This window comes from Emericellopsis atlantica (assembly GCF_019669845.1).
Source record: "Emericellopsis atlantica unplaced genomic scaffold F5Z01scaffold_27, whole genome shotgun sequence".
Classification (NCBI taxonomy): Eukaryota; Fungi; Ascomycota; class Sordariomycetes; order Hypocreales; family Bionectriaceae; genus Emericellopsis; species Emericellopsis atlantica.
This window is the reverse complement of record NW_025764729.1, coordinates 82,707-99,899: the sequence shown is the minus strand read 5'-3', so window position 1 is coordinate 99,899 and position 17,193 is coordinate 82,707. Positions and strand designations below refer to the sequence as shown.

General features: G+C 54.7%; 8 protein-coding genes across 8 annotated transcripts in view; 6 read left to right on the top strand and 2 right to left on the bottom strand.

The window, feature by feature from the left end:
• F5Z01DRAFT_627671 (Glyoxalase/Bleomycin resistance protein/Dihydroxybiphenyl dioxygenase) overlaps positions 1-667 on the top strand; it is a gene marked incomplete at both ends in the record, with an annotated part of 1,437 nt that extends 770 nt beyond the window's left edge. The window contains 2 exons of the mRNA XM_046261552.1: positions 170-455; positions 513-667. Coding sequence (XP_046115316.1) covers positions 170-455; positions 513-667 — 441 coding nt within the window. The remainder of the gene's footprint in view (positions 1-169; positions 456-512) is intronic.
• A 285-nt stretch (positions 668-952) lies between these two features.
• Positions 953-1,559, top strand: F5Z01DRAFT_639291 (uncharacterized protein; the record flags this gene model as incomplete). Its single annotated transcript, XM_046262431.1, has 2 exons — positions 953-1,036; positions 1,089-1,559. 2 exons carry the CDS (start codon positions 953-955, stop codon positions 1,557-1,559), a joined length of 555 nt encoding a protein of 184 aa, XP_046115315.1.
• Positions 1,560-1,786: 227 nt separating this feature from the next.
• F5Z01DRAFT_278462 (D-isomer specific 2-hydroxyacid dehydrogenase) lies at positions 1,787-3,733 on the top strand. The gene has a single exon (XM_046258725.1). The coding sequence runs from the start codon at positions 2,014-2,016 to the stop codon at positions 3,661-3,663; it is 1,650 nt and encodes a 549-aa protein (XP_046115314.1). The 5' UTR covers positions 1,787-2,013; the 3' UTR covers positions 3,664-3,733.
• A 1,974-nt stretch (positions 3,734-5,707) lies between these two features.
• F5Z01DRAFT_663400 (major facilitator superfamily transporter) lies at positions 5,708-7,490 on the top strand. Its single transcript, XM_046264032.1, has 4 exons — positions 5,708-6,034; positions 6,086-6,100; positions 6,152-6,740; positions 6,800-7,490. The coding sequence occupies exons 1-4, from the start codon at positions 5,768-5,770 to the stop codon at positions 7,345-7,347; spliced, it is 1,419 nt and encodes a 472-aa protein (XP_046115313.1). The 5' UTR covers positions 5,708-5,767; the 3' UTR covers positions 7,348-7,490.
• Positions 7,491-7,905: 415 nt separating this feature from the next.
• On the top strand, positions 7,906-8,777 carry F5Z01DRAFT_663398 (uncharacterized protein; the record flags this gene model as incomplete). The annotated part of the gene is made up of 2 exons (XM_046264031.1): positions 7,906-8,164; positions 8,254-8,777. Exons 1-2 carry the CDS (start codon positions 8,144-8,146, stop codon positions 8,773-8,775), a joined length of 543 nt encoding a protein of 180 aa, XP_046115312.1. The 5' UTR covers positions 7,906-8,143.
• Positions 8,778-9,520: 743 nt separating this feature from the next.
• On the bottom strand, positions 9,521-13,434 carry F5Z01DRAFT_278372 (uncharacterized protein). The gene is made up of 2 exons (XM_046258723.1): positions 12,678-13,434; positions 9,521-12,587 (listed from the first exon to the last, which is right to left on the bottom strand). The coding sequence occupies exons 1-2, from the start codon at positions 13,178-13,180 to the stop codon at positions 9,725-9,727; spliced, it is 3,366 nt and encodes a 1,121-aa protein (XP_046115311.1). The 5' UTR covers positions 13,181-13,434; the 3' UTR covers positions 9,521-9,724.
• Positions 13,435-13,842: 408 nt separating this feature from the next.
• Positions 13,843-15,732, top strand: F5Z01DRAFT_683248 (n-alkane-inducible cytochrome P450; the record flags this gene model as incomplete). Its single annotated transcript, XM_046265833.1, has 6 exons — positions 13,843-13,938; positions 14,014-14,260; positions 14,311-14,849; positions 14,984-15,131; positions 15,223-15,495; positions 15,560-15,732. The coding sequence occupies 6 exons, from the start codon at positions 13,843-13,845 to the stop codon at positions 15,730-15,732; spliced, it is 1,476 nt and encodes a 491-aa protein (XP_046115310.1).
• A 307-nt stretch (positions 15,733-16,039) lies between these two features.
• On the bottom strand, positions 16,040-17,046 carry F5Z01DRAFT_739132 (uncharacterized protein; the record flags this gene model as incomplete). The annotated part of the gene is made up of 3 exons (XM_046266828.1): positions 16,040-16,441; positions 16,492-16,929; positions 16,980-17,046. 3 exons carry the CDS (start codon positions 17,044-17,046, stop codon positions 16,053-16,055), a joined length of 894 nt encoding a protein of 297 aa, XP_046115309.1. The 3' UTR covers positions 16,040-16,052.
• Positions 17,047-17,193: the final 147 nt, after the last annotated feature.

Genomic DNA, 17,193 nt, shown 5'->3' with positions numbered 1-17,193 from the left:
CTGCGGCTTTGTGGGTGTTTAACCTCGCACCCCACCCTGGCAAAACGCGGGGTGCTTGACCTGACACTTTTGTGGGGCCTCCCCCTTGTTTTTTCCCGCCCCCCCCCCCCCCCCCCCCCCCCCGGCTGGCTCCGCGTGTTCCACGATGCGATGCTGACACACACTGCAGAACCACACCATGCTCCGCGTCAAGGACGCCGCCAAGTCCCTCAAGTTCTACCAGGACATCTGCGGCATGCAGCTCTTCCGCACGGTGGAGAACAAGGAGGCCGGCTTCAACCTGTACTTCCTCGGCTACCTGGGCAACAAGGGCCCCCACACGGAGCCGCCCAGCGACACCCAGACCGCCGAGCGCGAGGGTCTGCTGGAGCTGACCTGGAACTACGGCACCGAGAACGAGGCCGACTTCAAGTACCACAACGGCAACGACGAGCCGCAGGGCTTCGGACACATCTGTGAGTATCACCACGATGGGACGTTGTGGCACTCTCGCATACTGACACATTGGCAAGGCATCTCGGTCGACAACCTGGAGCAGGCGTGCCAGCGCTTTGAGGATCTGCAGTGCAACTGGAAGAAGAGGCTCACGGACGGACGCATGAAGAACGTTGCCTTTTTGCTGGACCCCGATGGTTACTGGGTTGAAATTGTGGCCCAGAAGTTCTGAGTCCGCGAGGTGTCAGGTCCCATTTCATCACGGAGACGGAGACACAATTCTTTTGAATATCATAAAAGTTTTGAAGAGAGCGGCCATTTATCGTGCCTCTGCTTGAGTTATGTAGAATGTCACCAGCCAAGAAGTGCTAGACGAGACGTGCATGACCCTAGCTAGGTCCCTGATTTATAATGGGTCTGGTGAATTACATTTGTCTTCCGAGGGCAACCGTTCTTTGCTTCTCATATTTCCATACGGACATTCTTCATACTCCGGCTGTCCTCAGAGAAAGCCACCATGGCTCCCAACAAGAGAATGACGACCGTCACTGCAGCTGACGTTTTTCCCGCGTTGTACATGTACCTGTTCCTCATCATCGAGGTAAGCACGAACTTCAGTCCCATCCTCTCACAGCGACATATTGATCATGCAGCCGGGCATTATTTGGATCGCACTGCCTCTGATCTTGGTCGACCCATCCCACCATTTCCACTCCTTGGCACCCGCAGGTCTCACATCCGGTCCGTACTTTACAACATCGCCCGCGTCGCCACCCGCCAGCTTCCTGCAGGCATGGCACACGCCCCAGACACGCGAGCTGCTGTATCTCTACGTCGCCGCCATGGCTTTTAGCGCCGTCGTCGAGCCCATGCTACTGTACCTGGCGCGATACAAGCTGCACGACGCGCGGGACACGGAGCTCGTCGTCACGGGCGTCCTGCTGAGCTTCCTGGCTTTTGACGTCTTTCACGCGGCCGCGAACTGGGCCGTCGTGGGCAGCGCGTCGCTGACGCGGGACATGTACGCTGCCATCAACTTCTGGATCCCCGTGGGGTTGGTCGTCATCAGGAGCATGTGGCTTCTGGGCGTGGGCCGGAGCGTCACGCACTGCAAGACGGATTAGCCGCACTGCTTCTCTGCGGAGGCTGCCATGAATGAATCAAGACGCCAACGTACAGTATCACGTATACTATCACCCCACACCAAGGATATGCCTGACGTGAACCCCGCGGGGAAGCTATGCAGCTAGTGCAGCGGAGCGTGGGGAGCAGACTACTTACATGTATATGGAGGGGACGAGGCCCTTCAATGGGGAGAACATGTACGGAGCATTTGGGAATGTCTCCTTTGAGAATTTTCCAACGTGGGGGGCTGTCCAGGTTAGATAATGGCATTATGTGCCTGTTTGACCAGGCGGGCTTGTGTCGCCTCGACCACCCACGTACCACCTACGCAGCATGCCATTCATGGCTTGACTGATTGTCGTGCCACTTTGCCCGAGCACGCAGACTCTCTTCCCTTTCACTTTTACAAACTAAAAGAGGTCAAGCATCAATCTGTAGATTGCCGTGCTCAGTATGTCGCGTCCAACAATTCTGGTGCCGGAGAAACTATCCCAAGAAGGCCTCGCCTTACTATCACCACACTTTGACATCACCGTCACAAGCCTCACCCCCGAGGAGCTCATCGCCCAGATCCCCTCCTACCATGCCCTCATCATCCGCTCAGAGACAAAAGTGACGGCCGATGTCTTGCGCGCAGCAAAGAACCTCAAGGTCGTCGCACGAGCCGGCGTTGGCGTCGACAACATTGACGTACCCGCCGCAACCTCGCGCGGTGTCATCGTAGTGAACTCACCCAGTGGCAACATTGCCGCCGCCGCCGAACATACCATTGCCCTGCTTCTCGCCACGGCACGCAACATTGGCCAAGCGGACGGCGGCTTGAAACTGGGCAAGTGGGAGAGGAGCAAGCTCGTCGGCATTGAGGTAGGCCGCAAGACTCTCGGCATCATCGGCTTGGGCAAGGTCGGTGTCCGCGTCGCCCGCATGGCCAAAGGGCTGGGTATGAAGGTTGTCGCGGTCGATCCGTTTGCGAGCCCGGACATGGCGAAGCAGGAAGGCGTCGCGCTGGCGGCGGACCTGGATGCGATGCTGCCTGTCGTGGATTTTTTAACGATACACACACCTCTCCTTGCGACGACGATGGATCTCATCGGAGAGAAGGAGCTGAGGAGAATGAAGCCCTCGGCACGGGTTCTCAACGTCGCGAGGGGTGGAGTATACAATGAGGAAGCTTTGCTGCATGCGCTGGATGAGTATTGGATCGGGGGCGCTGGGCTGGACGTGTTCACGTCCGAGCCGCCCAAGCAGGATTCAGCGGCTGCGAGGCTGACGAGCCATCCCAAAGTCGTGGCCACGCCTCATCTTGGCGCTTCTACCGTTGAGGCGCAGGAGAATGTCTCGCTGGACGTGTGCAACCAGGTCCTCGCCATCTTACAGGGCGGGCTACCGACGAGTGCCGTCAACGCGCCCATCATCCTCCCCGAGGAGTATGGCAAGCTGCAACCGGCCGTGCAGCTGGTCGAGAAGATGGGCAAGCTGTACACGCAGCACTTTGTCGGCTTGCGGGGTGGTATGCTGGGGGGCCGGAAATTTGAGCTCACCTACCACGGTGACCTGGCTGGCATGCCCAATACCAAACCCCTTTTCGCGGCGCTTGTCAAGGGACTCGTTGCGGATATTAGTGACTCGCACATTAACATTGTCAACGCGACCCTCGTCGCCAAGGAAAAGGGCCTTGTTATCAACGAGACGTTCAACAATGACACGAAAGACCTGCTATATGCCAACCTGGTCACGCTTGGAGCGTATGACTCGGGTCATTCGGGCGAGCAGATTATTGAGGGTTTCACATCGGACCAGAGAGGCTACATCTCCAAGCTCGACCGCTTCAGCGCCATTTTCTCGCCCGAGGGCACCCTCATTGTCCTGCACAACTACGACCAACCCGGTAAGATTGGAGGCGTGGGGACGGTGCTGGGCAGTCACGGGGTGAACATTCGGTTCATGCAGGTCGCCAGTCTGGATGCCACCATGGAGACGCAGAATGGAAAGGGGAACGAGGCGCTGATGATCCTCGGTGTGGATGGCCAAATGAGCGCCGAGGTTATTGAGGATCTGCGAAAGTCAGAAGGCGTGCTGAACGTGAGCCTGGTGGTGTTGTAGGTATTGTTGCACTTGCAGTTCCAGTGGGTTTACCAATATGTTTCCATTTCTTGTTGTTCGCTGTTCATTGCCTCCGCTACGCTGTGAATACATTGACCCGCCATCGCTGTAGAGCCTTTGTTCTTCCCTTATATCCCATCTACCATTTATCCTCAGGGTCAACATCTTCGATGGAATCCAAGACTATATCCTGCTCATCGTGCAGAAAGTCGCTGAACTTCCAGCCCGCCCCTGTCGGGTTCTCTTCACCGTCCGGCGCATTCGCGCGCTGCGCCTCTTCTCTCTCCCTCTGCCGTTCGCTCATCCACGCAATCGCCCTGTCGCGGATCACCAGTTCATGTTCACCGGAGATTTCGCCCGGCTGCGACAACAGCCACGCTTCCAAATCTGCCCTGACCTGGGCTGGCCATTCGTAAGGGCGTCCATATGCCAACAGCAACTGCCACATATCCACCCAGCTCCTGAGCTGACACACGGCACACGTTGTTTCGATGTATTCGGTGACCAATACCGGCATACATGGCACTGTGTCACTCAACAAGCGGAGGCGACAAAAGGTCCAGTACAGAGCGTCTATATCTGGGTCGAGGGATACCCAACCGCAAGCGCACCTCAGGATGAAGTCGTGGACGAAGCACATGCTGGGGGGCAGGGGCCCAAAGTCGTGTGACGGGGAGCATCTGTTGATGTGAAGAGTTGATAAGTGTGTTTAAGCGGATGATATGCGTGTGGATGTTGGATGAAGTCTACTGATGTTCGTTGCGTACTCGTCCAAGAAGGGTTCGGCTGGGCGATGGGTGGAACAGCTCCATGGACTGTCGGTGTTGTTATATGTAGTGCTTTTGGGATATAGAGGCCTTTTGGATTGTCGAGACTTTGTCGGCGGCATGTGAAGCCATGGATCGAGTGACTGGCTCTTGCTCACTTTTTGCCATCACCCAGAGGAGAAGGGGCAGTAAAGGACTCGGAAGGACCAATCATCACGGGCCATGGCTTCCTACACGATTTTGTTGGAGAGCAAAGTTAAAGATATTGCACGAGAAATCTAAGAAACACATGCGATCAAGTTTTAGGAGGTTCTCATTGCTCTTCTGGAGTTGTGTCCCATCCTGACTATCTGTACACCACTTGCTGCCCATATTGACGTTGATCTGTGCGGACCAAATTCGACGCAATTGCAGCAAGATTCTTACAGTGCAAGATGCATCCAATAAGAATCAATGTGACGGTTCGCAAGTAGACAGCTTCGGAATTCCATCGCTAAACTGCGTGAGTGACTCAATCAACAACAGGGGAAAAGCGGTCATTGGTGAATAGCCTACCCTACACATTCAACAGGCTCGTAACTAGCCATATACTGAGATATTGGGCCCCGTCTATTTCCAGAGATAGGAAAATACACAATTTTGTATATTTCATACCTCTTTGGGGAGCTCGACATGGGCGGGGACAAATTGCTGGGCATCAACCCCAATAGACGTTGTCTTTTTGACCTGGCTGCCTTAGTACGTGGCGCCGAGTGGTAATCAATGTCGACAGCAATTTGACAACCACAGATACCACAAATACCAGCAAAGGAAAACAACAGCCAAGGCGCAATATAGCATCACCACCATTTCTAGTGACTCAGCTGGTGGCCAGGACTCCCAGGAGGCTCTTGTTCTCCGCCTTACACACCAATTTAGAGTATTGCCTAAAGCGGTAATAGTCCACGACTGCACTAACACCGTCTCTCCACCACGATCGTGAATGTCTTGGCCATGATCGTACTATGCCGCTTGAACCCACCGTGAAAGACACCGGCAGACCCGAATCCTACTTCTCGAGTACTGCCTGCCCCTTTCCTGGCCAAGGACGTGCTGGCATATGTATGTTCGTGGGTGGGGTTCGCCGGGCCGACGCCCGATCCCCGATTCCTCCCTCGGGCCTCCGCGTTCGCAGCTGCGGAAAACTCCACACAGTTGCGGAAAACGCCACCCAGCTACGTCTGACCCTCCTCGACGTGACTCTTCTTTTTCTCTTTGACTACTTTACTTCATCGGCCACCCGCCTGGCAGTCCACTCGTCCGCGCGCAGTGCTGTCCAACACAATTCATCCCTCATCATGTCGACGACAGCTACCGTCACGCAGGAGGCGGCGCCGGCCAATGAATTGGCGCGGCCCGCCTCGACGCATAATAAGCACGATGGAATTCTCCGCCAGGAGGAGGCAACATCATCACCCGTCGGAGACATGCAAATCGACGATGGCTCGCCTCCCCACGCGCAGGGCGAGGTCGAGAGGTGGAACAAACCAATGGGCAACATTGGGCGCCTTGCGTTTGCATTTATATCGTTTATGATTGCTGGTATGAACGACGCAGCAACCGGAGTATGTTACTAGTGTCTCTCCTGTACATGATCCTTACTTACAGGATTATAGGCTCTGATTCCATATGTGTGTTTTGCCAACTGATAGTCATCCCAATCCTGGAGCTAACGGACACAGCTGGAAGAATATTACAATCTGACATACACAGTCGTATCACTCATCTTCCTGACACCGTTCGCCGGATACTCTGTGGCCGCATTTGCCAATGCGCGCATCCACATGACCCTCGGGCAGCGAGGCATCGCCATCATCGCGCCTCTATGTCATATTATCACCTACGTCGTCCTCGCCGTGCACCCTCCCTGGCCCGTCCTCGTCGTCATCAACATGATCAGCGGCTTCGGCAATGGCCTCACGGACGCCTGTTTCTGCGCTTGGGTTGGTGCAATGGACAAGGCCAACACGATCCAAGGGTTCCTCCACGCCACGTACTCTGTCGGCGCTCTTTTCGCGCCTCTGATCGCGACAAACATGGTCGTCACCGCCAATCTGCCCTGGTATACCTTTTACTATGTCATGGTTGGTATATCGGTGCTCGAGCTGGTTGGTCTCACTGTCACCTTTTGGCACAAGACGGGCGAGGTCTATCGGAAGCAGCACGAGCGGGCCAACAGCAGTCAGGGGGGCGCTGGGACGCGCATCGCGCTCAAGAACAAGGTGACCTGGCTATGTGCCGTCTTTTTCTTCTGCTACATGGGCGTGGAGGGTAAGTGCACAGTCTCAGCGCACGACTCTGATCGTAGTGGCTAACAGGATGTAACTTAGTGGGCCTTGGAGGCTGGGTCGTCACCTTTATGCTCCGCGTGCGAAAGGCATCCCGCTACGCATCTGGTATCTCCGGCACGGGTTTCTGGGCGGGCATGACGGTCGGCAGGGCCGGGCTGGGATTCGTCACGGAGAGGTTCGGCGAGAGACTGTGCGTGACCGTCTATCTCCTCCTCTCTGTCGCTCTGCAGCTCCTGTTCTGGCTCGTTCCCAACTTCATCGCCTCCGCCATCGCGGTGGCCTTTCTCGGCGTTTTCCTGGGTCCTCTCTTCCCAGGGGCCGTTATGGTCACGGCGAAGCTTCTGCCACCACATATTCACGTCAGCGCGATCGGATTCGCCATGGCTCTGGGGGGCACTGGCGGCACAGTGTTCCCCTTTGCGATCGGAGCCATCGCGTCTCACGCGGGCGTAAAGGTGCTGCAGCCGATTATCCTTGCCCTGATTCTTGTCGTGATGATGGTGTGGTTGAGTTTTCCTCGAATCAAGGAGGGGCAAGGGATGTTTGCGAGGATGAAAGCATGGATGGCGAGCCGGTCTTCGAGATAGATTCACGATACTTGGAGCGGCAATCTGAGCTTGCTGCTCGTGAAGCAGTGCCACGCTTGGGGGTGAGTACGGATTCCTTATCTCTATGAATAACTTTCGTCAACGACTCAAAGCTGTTGTTTCCGCTGGGATGTCAAGACCTCCAACATTGAACCTGGCGCTCTCTCCCATGCGTCAAGTTTTGGAGCCAACAAATCATCCCCACCTATCAACAGCCCTCACTCACCGTATCACCGCATCCGTTGACATTGATCAAGTGTTCCATTGGGGTGCAAACAACGGCACTCCTGTAAATTTGATTCTTGTTTCGGCATCCAGGTTGTGACAGGATGTTTGAGTTCTCATCGAGCTTGAGCCGGTCTCGTGCATGCCGAAGCCAAGGTCTATGTCTGACAGGCTGGTTATACAGACATAAGTACACTCACCGACAGAACTGAGTCGATATATGATTCCAGTTCGACTCGGACCAGCTTGGCTAAGTTTGACTTTCTGTTGGCGAGAAATGCCCCCAACACAGTGAGATCAGGGTTCGATGATTATGCACTACCCAAGATTCACCAGGAACGTATGAAATCAATGACAATCTGAGAACTCTTCTGGTCAGTGTCAGCCTTGGAAGACCAAGTCTCGAATCCGATTCAGTCCAGCTGCTCAAGGTTATATTCGGCTGCGCTTTCTACCACAAGCACTTGACCATATCCTCAGCTCCACTAAGCGTTTCCTCGACAATCTCAACACCAGCACTCTTGTCTTCACCAACTTATATCAACTTCAGCATCAACATACAGCACTCAATATGTCCTCGCACCGTATCTCAGTAAGGGCCCTCTGATCTTGCTGAACCCCAGGCAGAAAAAACAACGAGAAGCGTTGCCATCCAAAATCTAATGCTAACCTAGCTATCAGAAAGCGGCCCGAGACTTGATCAGACTTCTGGAATCTGGTCAAATGAACACCCTCACGGACCTCTGCCGCCTCGAGCGCACCGCCGTGGCCGTCGAAGAAGAGGTCGACTCAAAAGCTCTCCAAGAGCCCGTGACGGCCGCCTGGCGGTACTATGTCAATTCGAACCAGTTCCTCATCGAGCTGCGCCGTCTGACGCCCACGTTCCCCTTCAGCGGCGAGTTGGTCGCCGAGGCGTACAGGCGTGTCATGAACGATCCGGAGACCAGGACGCGTAGCTGGAACCAGGCGTGGCTTTTGCTGGTCAAGATGAAGGAAGATGGTCTCCTGATGGGCTATGCCTCGACGGAGGCGCACAAGCAGGAGATGTGGGGTGACATGATCCCTTCGCCCGAGCAACTTGCGAGCCTCGCCACTGATGTTGAGAGGGCGTGGTCCAGGGCGGTGGAAATCATGCTGAGGAACTGGCCAATCGCGCCCACGTACAGCTACAGTGCGCATTGGAGAGGACTGCCACCTTCTTGATTTGCCGGACGTTGATGGATGGTGCTAGTCATATGGGGGGAAGGGCAGCGCCGCTATCTTGCGACTTGGAACATTGCGCAGAGACTTTTTCGACACTGTCTCTTTTTGGCAGATCAAGGGCTTAGACCATTTCTTTAGAAAACAATAAATGTACTGGACCGGCTTGAAGTGGTCTCAGACTTTAATAACTGGGTAGAGGTTGCACGTGGGCAGGATCTTCTCCCCTGAAGTACTACGTAAAACCCAAAATGTCACTCTCCTCGGAGTGTGAAAGACATTTCAAGACCACAGACAACTTTTTTCCATGCAGATACAGCAAAACATGTTGTACAGTATAATAAGCACAGGCGCCAACAAGCTCGATAGAGCACCAAGACTAGCCAAAGGAAGCGCAGGCTTGGCACTATCTTACCCAGAAAGACCATGGTGTTTATGTGAAGCTCATGAGAGGCATCTACAGTTTTGTACAAGAGTTTTCATACCGTTACCATCTGGCTTAGCGGAAGTGCGACGGCCCAATATTGAGGGACTACCTACCTGACCATGCAGTCAGTTGCAACTCCAGCCCATGTTGACGTTACGACCACAATGCCATGGCCCAATAGTTCAGTCGAACGCTGATTTGTCATGTCTCTTGCGAGATACACAGGGTTCAATGAGTCGTATACCCCAGCCCCTGCCGCGACTGCGCACCGCAAAGCGGCGTGCATGGCCAACCCGACCGTCTTACGACAAGGGTATTTGTGGAAGCTCATCATCGCCAGGCACAGCTCCTTTCTTTGAGTAGCATAACTCAACTCAGCCATCAGCGTCGCATATGCTGGTGCCTGCTCTGGAGTCCGCTAGTCAGCTAACTCAGGAATCTAGATGCTGGTGAATCTCTGACCAGAAGGATGCCCCGTCAAGCTCTCTTGGCTTAGTGATGCTTTGATTCACATAGAAGTTGTCCTCAGTCACCCTGGCAGAAGTTGATCGCAGGGAAAACAGGTGGTGCTAACGCAGGCGCCTGGGACAAGCCAGAAGAGCGATGCTCCAAGCGCAACACCATACTGGCCCGTGCCATTTTGAGTTGCGCGGAGAGGGCGTGTTCGACTCCTGGCTTGCTGATGCTCTGTAGACCCCTGATAGCCTCGTCGCAGGTCTCAATACTCTCCGCCATCTTCCCATGGAGATAGTAGCACCGCGCCATCTCGGCGAGCGTCCCCAATCGATCCGGGTGGAAGTCGCCCCGACGAGCGGCCATGGACTTTTGCGTCTCGGAGACCTCCTGGAGGATGGCCTCAGCCTCGTCGTATCGCTGCTGCTGGATGAGGGTAAGTCCAAGGATGCAACGCCCCCAAGCGGTAGCAATATGGCTGACCCCGTACATGCTCTCCGCGACGAGGAGGCCTTCTCGCATCAGAGCTTCCGCTTTCCTTGGCTGTTGAATGGCGCACTTGGCAATGGCCATGTTGACCATGGCGAGCAGCGTCATGGGGTTTGTCTTGCCGTATCGAGACTGACGTCTTTGCAGAACTTCGGCCATGAGCTGCTCTGCTTGGACGGCGTAATCGACGCCGAGGAGTAAAGCGGTGCGACTCAAGCTCTCCTGCGCGTCCAGAGCACCAGCGTGGTCCGGGCCGTGGAGTGCCTTTAACCCTTCCATGGCCGTTCTGTGCAGTTGGTGAGCCTCCTCAATGTCTGCTCTCCGGTAGAACTTGATCACAGTCCGACCGAGTTGGTCCATGGCTGTCAAAGTATCTTGGTGTTTGTCACCAAGAGTTCTTTTCAAACCTTGCACCGCTTGTCTCTGCAGTTCGAGGGCGTCCGAGAGTTTGCCTTGTTGCCAGCGAGTGTGCCCCAACTTGCTCATGACTCTCAGCGTGTCTGGATGTCCTGGGCCCAAGTGCTTCTGGCACAGCGACAGCTGGCGGACTTGCAATATTGCAGCCTCCTCCGGCTTGCTGTTCATCCAGTATGCGTCTGAAAGAGCTAGGCTTACACGCCTCGTGCGACTATTGTGCTGACCAAGAATGCGGACGAGCGTGTCGACCACGAGGGTCAGTAGCCGCTCCGCCTCGTTGAAGCCACCAGAGCGCATATAGACAAGACTAAACTTGCCAAACATGACCAGTCTCTCCGCGTACAGGGTCTCGCCAAAATACAGTCGTGCTTTCCAGGTCAGGGCGCGTTTCGCTTCCATTTCCTCGGATATTGCTTCACGACAGGCCTGGACGTGTTTGACATGGGGAAGTAGACTCAAGTGATAGGTGTCGTCGTCCGCCTCTAGGCCGAGGGGAGGAAGCAAGATGGATGCGGACAGCACCATGCCGGCTGTGTCCGCCCACAGGGACTGCCGGCTCAACCGCTGTCGCATGCGAGCCCATTTATGAACGATCGGGTGCATGGTATAACTTTTGCTGATCTCATTGTAGTCGATGAGGGAACGCTGTGTGAGCTCCGAGAGAGCCTGTTTCACCCGCAAGACACCTTTCCTGGAGTTTCCATGCATTCGTCCCCAACGTATGGCGTCTGGAAAAGGGGTAGGACCTCGCGCTCTGAAAAGAAACATCAAAAGACTCCGCTGCTTGGACGATAGCCAGTCGAGATAACTCGTAGTCTGTCGTTGCGATTCCAACTCTGCTTGCTGATTGTCCTTCTCGGCTTGCGCAGTCTCCAGATCGGCGTTTGCAAGTGCCCGCTCCAACAGTTCTCTTGGAATGTTCTCTCGGTGCAGAAAGGCAAACACGTTGAGAAGTTGGGTCGCGTCGCGGCTGCGCTGCGTGTTCTCTGTCTCCAGCTTGAGGTAGAGCATCTCCCAGGTGCGAACGGCGCAGACTTCGAATTTGTGGTCGGGGTCGTCAGGGGCGTAGCTCGAGTATTGGACTTGTTGCCAGCTCAGATCGTAAAACTCGTCAAAGTTGTTCAGGTCGCAGAGATTGGTTCGGATGGCGGCTCCCGCAAGACAAATGGCGAGTGAGAGGTAGCCAAGGGTCTCCGTGATGGCATGAGCAATCTTTCGCCATGCTACGTCCCAGGGAGAGGGCCGCCTAGCAGCCCGCAGGAGAAGATTCGTGGCTTCTTCTGGGGATAGCAGTCGTGAGCTGAAGTTGTAAGGCTGTAGCTCAACGTTTTGGTTGTGTATTGAGTGACCAGGAACACGAGTTGTGATTAGAATATGGCCTCGGTTTCCCTTCGGAAAGTAGGTTTCCAAGGAGATACTGGGGTCATCTGCATTATCGATGATGAGGAGCCAACGTCGCTGCTCGGTGGACAGCCAGTGCAGAGCTGCATTCATCGACAATTCGTTGGCCGTGCTCTTGTCCAGGCCAGCAAGTCGACCTATCCGCCCAAAAGTCTGCTCGAGTTGTGCCTTTGAGCTGCCGTCGATGTAGAAGACGCCCCAGAAGCTGTCACGGTTCTCTTCGGCAAACTTGCAGCAGAACTGTGTCTTGCCAGAGCCCCCGATACCATGGACAACGAACCGTCGTTGTCTTTGCTTATGCAGCGGCCCGGGTGGTTGGATGAAAGCATCGCGTAGCTCATGTAGCAGATCTTCTCTCCCGACGTAGTAGCTACTCACGGCCTGGGGGATATCGAAGTATTGGTTGGCGACTCGCAGAGGCGTCTCTGCAGGCATCGAGTTGAACCAGATGTCGAGGTGCTCCAATGCAGCCAAAGCATCTCTGCTACCTGGGGAGGTCGGAGTCTGGGGACTGGCGGTCCCACCCAGTAGTCTCTGCGATTCCACTCTGCGCCTCAGAAAGTGGACATCGTTGGCAACGTTGGCTATCGATTCGAGATTGGTGATATGCGCAAGTCTCCCATCTTGTCTGGAGATGGAACAAGGGCGGATGGTCAGTAATGGATTTCGATGAGCCTTGTTGGGTTGGATGTTCTGGTGGTGTATCATGGTTACTTACACGGAGATAAGGGTGAGTAAAGTATTCAAGGTGCCATGCTGTATGCCCAAATCACGGCGGATTCTATTCAAGTCATCATCGACGGAGCGCTTCGCAAGGGCTGTCTTCAGCTTGGCTAGAGTGCCGCTTGGCGAGGTAGGAGAGCCGGTGTCGCCGCTACAGAGCTGCACGAGCAGCGCGTGCAGCTGTTCTACCAAACTGTGACATTCCTTAACGCATCCATCGACAAAAGACCACAGGAAGAGTTGCTTCTCGTTTGCCGTCCGTCTATCGCCCGTTGTGGGCGTACTGTGTGACCGCAAGGACACAGCCGTCGAAGTTGGAATGGCGCCTTGCACAGCCTGGCACAGTTTCCTGAGTGTTTCGATCTCGTCCGTGAGGGCTGCTAGCTGTGAGGATGTCGCGTTCACGTCCTGTTTCAGGCTTCGCACGTACGAGACCAGCCGGAAACAGACGTCGCTCAGACCGGCGACACCAGCCACGATGCTGAAGGGATCCGCCATCTGGTCGTCTGCGTCTCCCAGACTCGAGGACGAATGGTCAATAGGCGAGAAGATGGCTCATGTTTGGGGGGAATGGAAAGACAGAACCACCCTGTCGAGTCGCCACATCACTTTTGCTGCATGTCTTGTCCAGCCAGCTTGGGCCAGAGGGTAGACCAAACAAGGCAGAGGCGGACGGCATGATTGATGGTGGTCAGGCAAGTCATCATACGCACATGTGCACTTTCGGTTGCTGTGGTGTGTTTAGAATGAATGATCATCCGTATAGGTAACAGGACGTACATTGGGGGCACACATAGATTGCCAAGAGTCGGTTGGTGCCTCCCTCCCTGCCGGTGGCCAACTTCATTGGGTTGGTTGGTTGCTGTGCATAACTTATAACCGCCTGCCGTCACACATGAAGACAATCAGTGATTGGAGCAAGATACTGTGAAGCTCGGTGGTGTCTGCTTCTTGCATGCTATTCCGTCCGTCTGCTCGTTTCGAGCTCCGAACATGTCGTAGCCGTGCTACCTGAGATGTCTCTCATCTCTGGTAGATCGAACCCATCTGCTGCTGTGTGACTTGCCCTCCCCGACACTGTCTGTCGCACGAGTTCTGCGATTGTTCATTACCACGATTTCTCTCCTTCGGCGACTTCGTCGATGAAGCTGTATTCAGAAATGAAGGACTACGTTGAATTGTTGATCAAGGGCGCGCTGGTATTCGCTGAGTTTTCTCTGATCTGGCATCTCCTGCGACGGTATCAGACTTCCCAAGTATGCCCCCCTCTGCCATCAACCAAAGATGACCTCGTCGCGCCCATACTGATCGCAGTCATTTTCCCTATTTAGTTTGAGCGGAAGTTCGCCCTCGAAAAAGGCTGCGAGCCACTCCGTCCATGGAGCGCCAAGTGGCCCATGGGCCTTGATCTACTCGTAAAGGTATTCCAATACGCGCGAGAGGAGCGAGTCTTGCGCTTCTTCGTCGACGTAGTCGGCGACTCTGGCAACACGTTTGAGCAGCGCTTGCTTGGAGTGACGGGCATCGACACAATTGACCCGGAAAACATCGAGGCTATCCTCTCAACCGACTTTGCAAGTAAGTAGTGCCACACCACAGCCGCTCCAGATTGCTGAGACGACTCTTAGATTACACGCTTGGTCTGCGTCCTGCACACTTCAAGCCCCTTCTGGGGTCTGGCATATTTACCCAGGACGGGGACGCCTGGAAGCATTCCAGGCAGTTGTTGCGGCCGCAATTCGCCTCGAATCGGCGTCAGAACTTTGAGCAGATCCAACGCTGCGTGCAGGGCATCATCAATAACATCCCGGAGAATGGCGTGGTCGATCTGCAGCCGCTCTGTTTCAAGCTCACTTTTTCCACCACCATGTTCCTCCTCTTCGGGGACGCTGTCGAGGCAATGAACTGGGGCAAGGTGGTTGGCCAAAAGTCGAGATTCTCCGCGGCGTTCAACCTGGGCCAGGATTACCTGGCGAGTCGGGGCCGTCTTGGTGACCTATACTGGCTCATTAACGACAGAAAATTCCGCGAGGCGTGCCGGGTGTGTCATGAATTCGTTGATGGGGCAGTCGCAGATGCCCTCGAGGACTCCGACGACAAGCGAGTCGAGAAAGAGGAGAGCTACGTCTTTATCCAGGCACTTTTGCAGCAGACACGAGATCCCAAGGTCCTGCGGGATTAATGCTTGAACGTCCTGCTGGCTGGGCGAGATACCACCGGCTGCTGTCTGACGTGGTCCTTGTAAGTGAGCCCCGGTCACTTGTTGCCCCTTTCAAGTGCGGTGCGGTGATGCTGACTTAGAGAAGTCGACTACTCGCTCGCCATCCTCACGTTCTGAGCCGGCTTAGAGAGGAGGTTGCAGAGCACGCTGGAATTGGGCCGGAAGCGAAGCTGCCCACGCGCGACCAACTCAAGAAAATGACATATCTTGGCCTCGTCATCAAAGAAGGTACGTCCTTTAAATACAGCCATGTCTTGCCATTCTGCATCAAGACTATCTGGCTCCAATTCTCTCGAGTGTACGCTCGCTAACAACCTAGTTCTCCGTCTGTACCCTTCCGTGCCCGTCAACTCTCGATCGGCCATCAAGACAACGACCCTCCCAGTCGGTGGCGGCCCAGATGGCAGGGCACCTGTGCTTGTACCGGCCGGCACGGCCGTGGGATACTGCGTATACGTCATGCACAGGCGAAAGGATCTCTACGGCGAGGATGCAGACGAGTTCCGCCCCGAGAGGTGGGAGGGTGATAATCTAAAGGACATTGGATGGGGGTATCTACCGTTTAACGGAGGGCCTCGTGTTTGTCTTGGTCGTAAGTTCCCGTTCATTCTGCAAATGCCGTTGATAGAGGTCCAATGCTAATCATTGTTTTCCAGAGGAATTCGCTCTTCTCGAGGTCTCTTATACCCTCGCTCGGTTCGTACAGCTGTTTCCGGGGATGAAGGTGTCTGACAACGAGCCCGACGTGAGGATCGGCGAGGAGAGACAGACCTTGACGCTTGTTGTGGGCTGCGCTGAAGGGTGCAACGTGTCGCTCAGGGGTGACTAGAAAATGTCTCCGGCGTCTCTTGGGGACACTATCCGCCAGCAGAGCTTGAGCGATAGTGAGTCCTTGTGTGTCTATGTATCATGAGATTATACATCCTGTACCGTCGAATTGAGAAGAATTCCAGTTGTGAAAGTGAATATTCTAGGTTGGCTACTCATGAAAGAACGGTGTTAAGCCATGCCTCCCGTGGAGTAGATATAGGGGTGGAGGGTCTACTACAGTTGCGACTGGAATCACTCTTGGAGATCAGAAAGTAGCGAGAAACAACAGTGCTATGCAATTCAGAAGCTGATTCATCTTCAAGACATGGTTTTGCCACCTCAGGAAGCCACCGCTCCCTTTTTGAAGACACCCATGGCCTCAATGATCTTGGCCAGGGTATCGTCCTCCATGACTTCTCCGTGCTCGACGCCCACCACCTTCTCAGCGGCAGGCAGCATAATACTCTCCTCGACCTCGCGATATCGCCCTTTAGAGATGTGAATCATCTGCCCCTTTCGCGACTCATCAGCCATGAGGAATGCAGCGCTCTTGGCGACGACAATCGGTTCCTGTGGCTCGACCCCAATGCTCTGCATGACAGGGTAGGGCATAAAGCCAGTCTTGGTCCACGAGGGGGCAATCAGATTTACGCGGATGGGCAACTCGTGGAAGTTCAGCCGTTGATGAAGACCTCGTGCAAATCCCAGGTTTCCATGCTTGGCCGTGGCTGGTGCTGTTAGTTGCTGTTGTTGGTGTTCTTCGGAGCAGAACTCTCACCATAATCTGTCGCGCGGAAGCGTGATATGCCAGCGACTGATGACACGACGACGATGCTGCCGCCAGCGGGCGTCTGCTGTTCTTCCCGCATGTAGTACACCGCAATTGTGGCAGTGTAGATGACAGCCTTGAGGTTCACATCTATAGTGACAAAAGTAGGCTCGACGAGATCGCCGTTGGCATCAACTGTCTTTGAAAGGTAATCTGCGCGAGGCCCAACGCCCGCATTGGCAAACACATGGTCCACCCTGCCATGGATCTCTCGGGCCTTCTTGAAGAGGGCCAGTTGCTCAGACCACGAGGTGACATCTGTGCGTTGGAACGTTAATGACGGGTTGTGAATGGGGGTCACTGGCGGCTGCAGATCTCCAATGATGACCTTGGCCCCAAGATCTAGCAAGAGGTTCGTGGTAGCGAGACCAATGCCAGAAGATCCACCTGTGTGACTGTCAATTTGTATTTCCCCCCTGATCACTGTCCGAACTTACCTGTGATGATGACGACCTTGCCTGACAGCCTTGCGAACTCGCCGTCCTGTATGGTGATATCAGTCATGATGAATCAAATTGAGTGCCCAAACTGATTCTAAACTCGATTCTCCAACTTCAACTCATGTTTTAGTTATGCGGTCTCTACTTGTCTCAATTAAACTCATGAGCCGCATTGCGTGTGTAAACTGGTGGGAGCGACATCCTAGTCCGC

Coding starts and splice junctions, on each gene's coding strand:
- F5Z01DRAFT_278462 (XM_046258725.1), top strand. CDS start 2,014: ATGTCGCGTCCAACAATTCTGGTGCCGGAGAAACTATCCCAAGAAGGC.
- F5Z01DRAFT_278372 (XM_046258723.1), bottom strand. CDS start 13,180: ATGGCGGATCCCTTCAGCATCGTGGCTGGTGTCGCCGGTCTGAGCGAC. Junction 12,588..12,677: donor TTACTCACCCTTATCTCCGT/GTAAGTAACCAT, acceptor TTCCATCTCCAG/ACAAGATGGGAGACTTGCGC.
- F5Z01DRAFT_663400 (XM_046264032.1), top strand. CDS start 5,768: ATGTCGACGACAGCTACCGTCACGCAGGAGGCGGCGCCGGCCAATGAA. Junction 6,741..6,799: donor CTGCTACATGGGCGTGGAGG/GTAAGTGCACAG, acceptor GATGTAACTTAG/TGGGCCTTGGAGGCTGGGTC.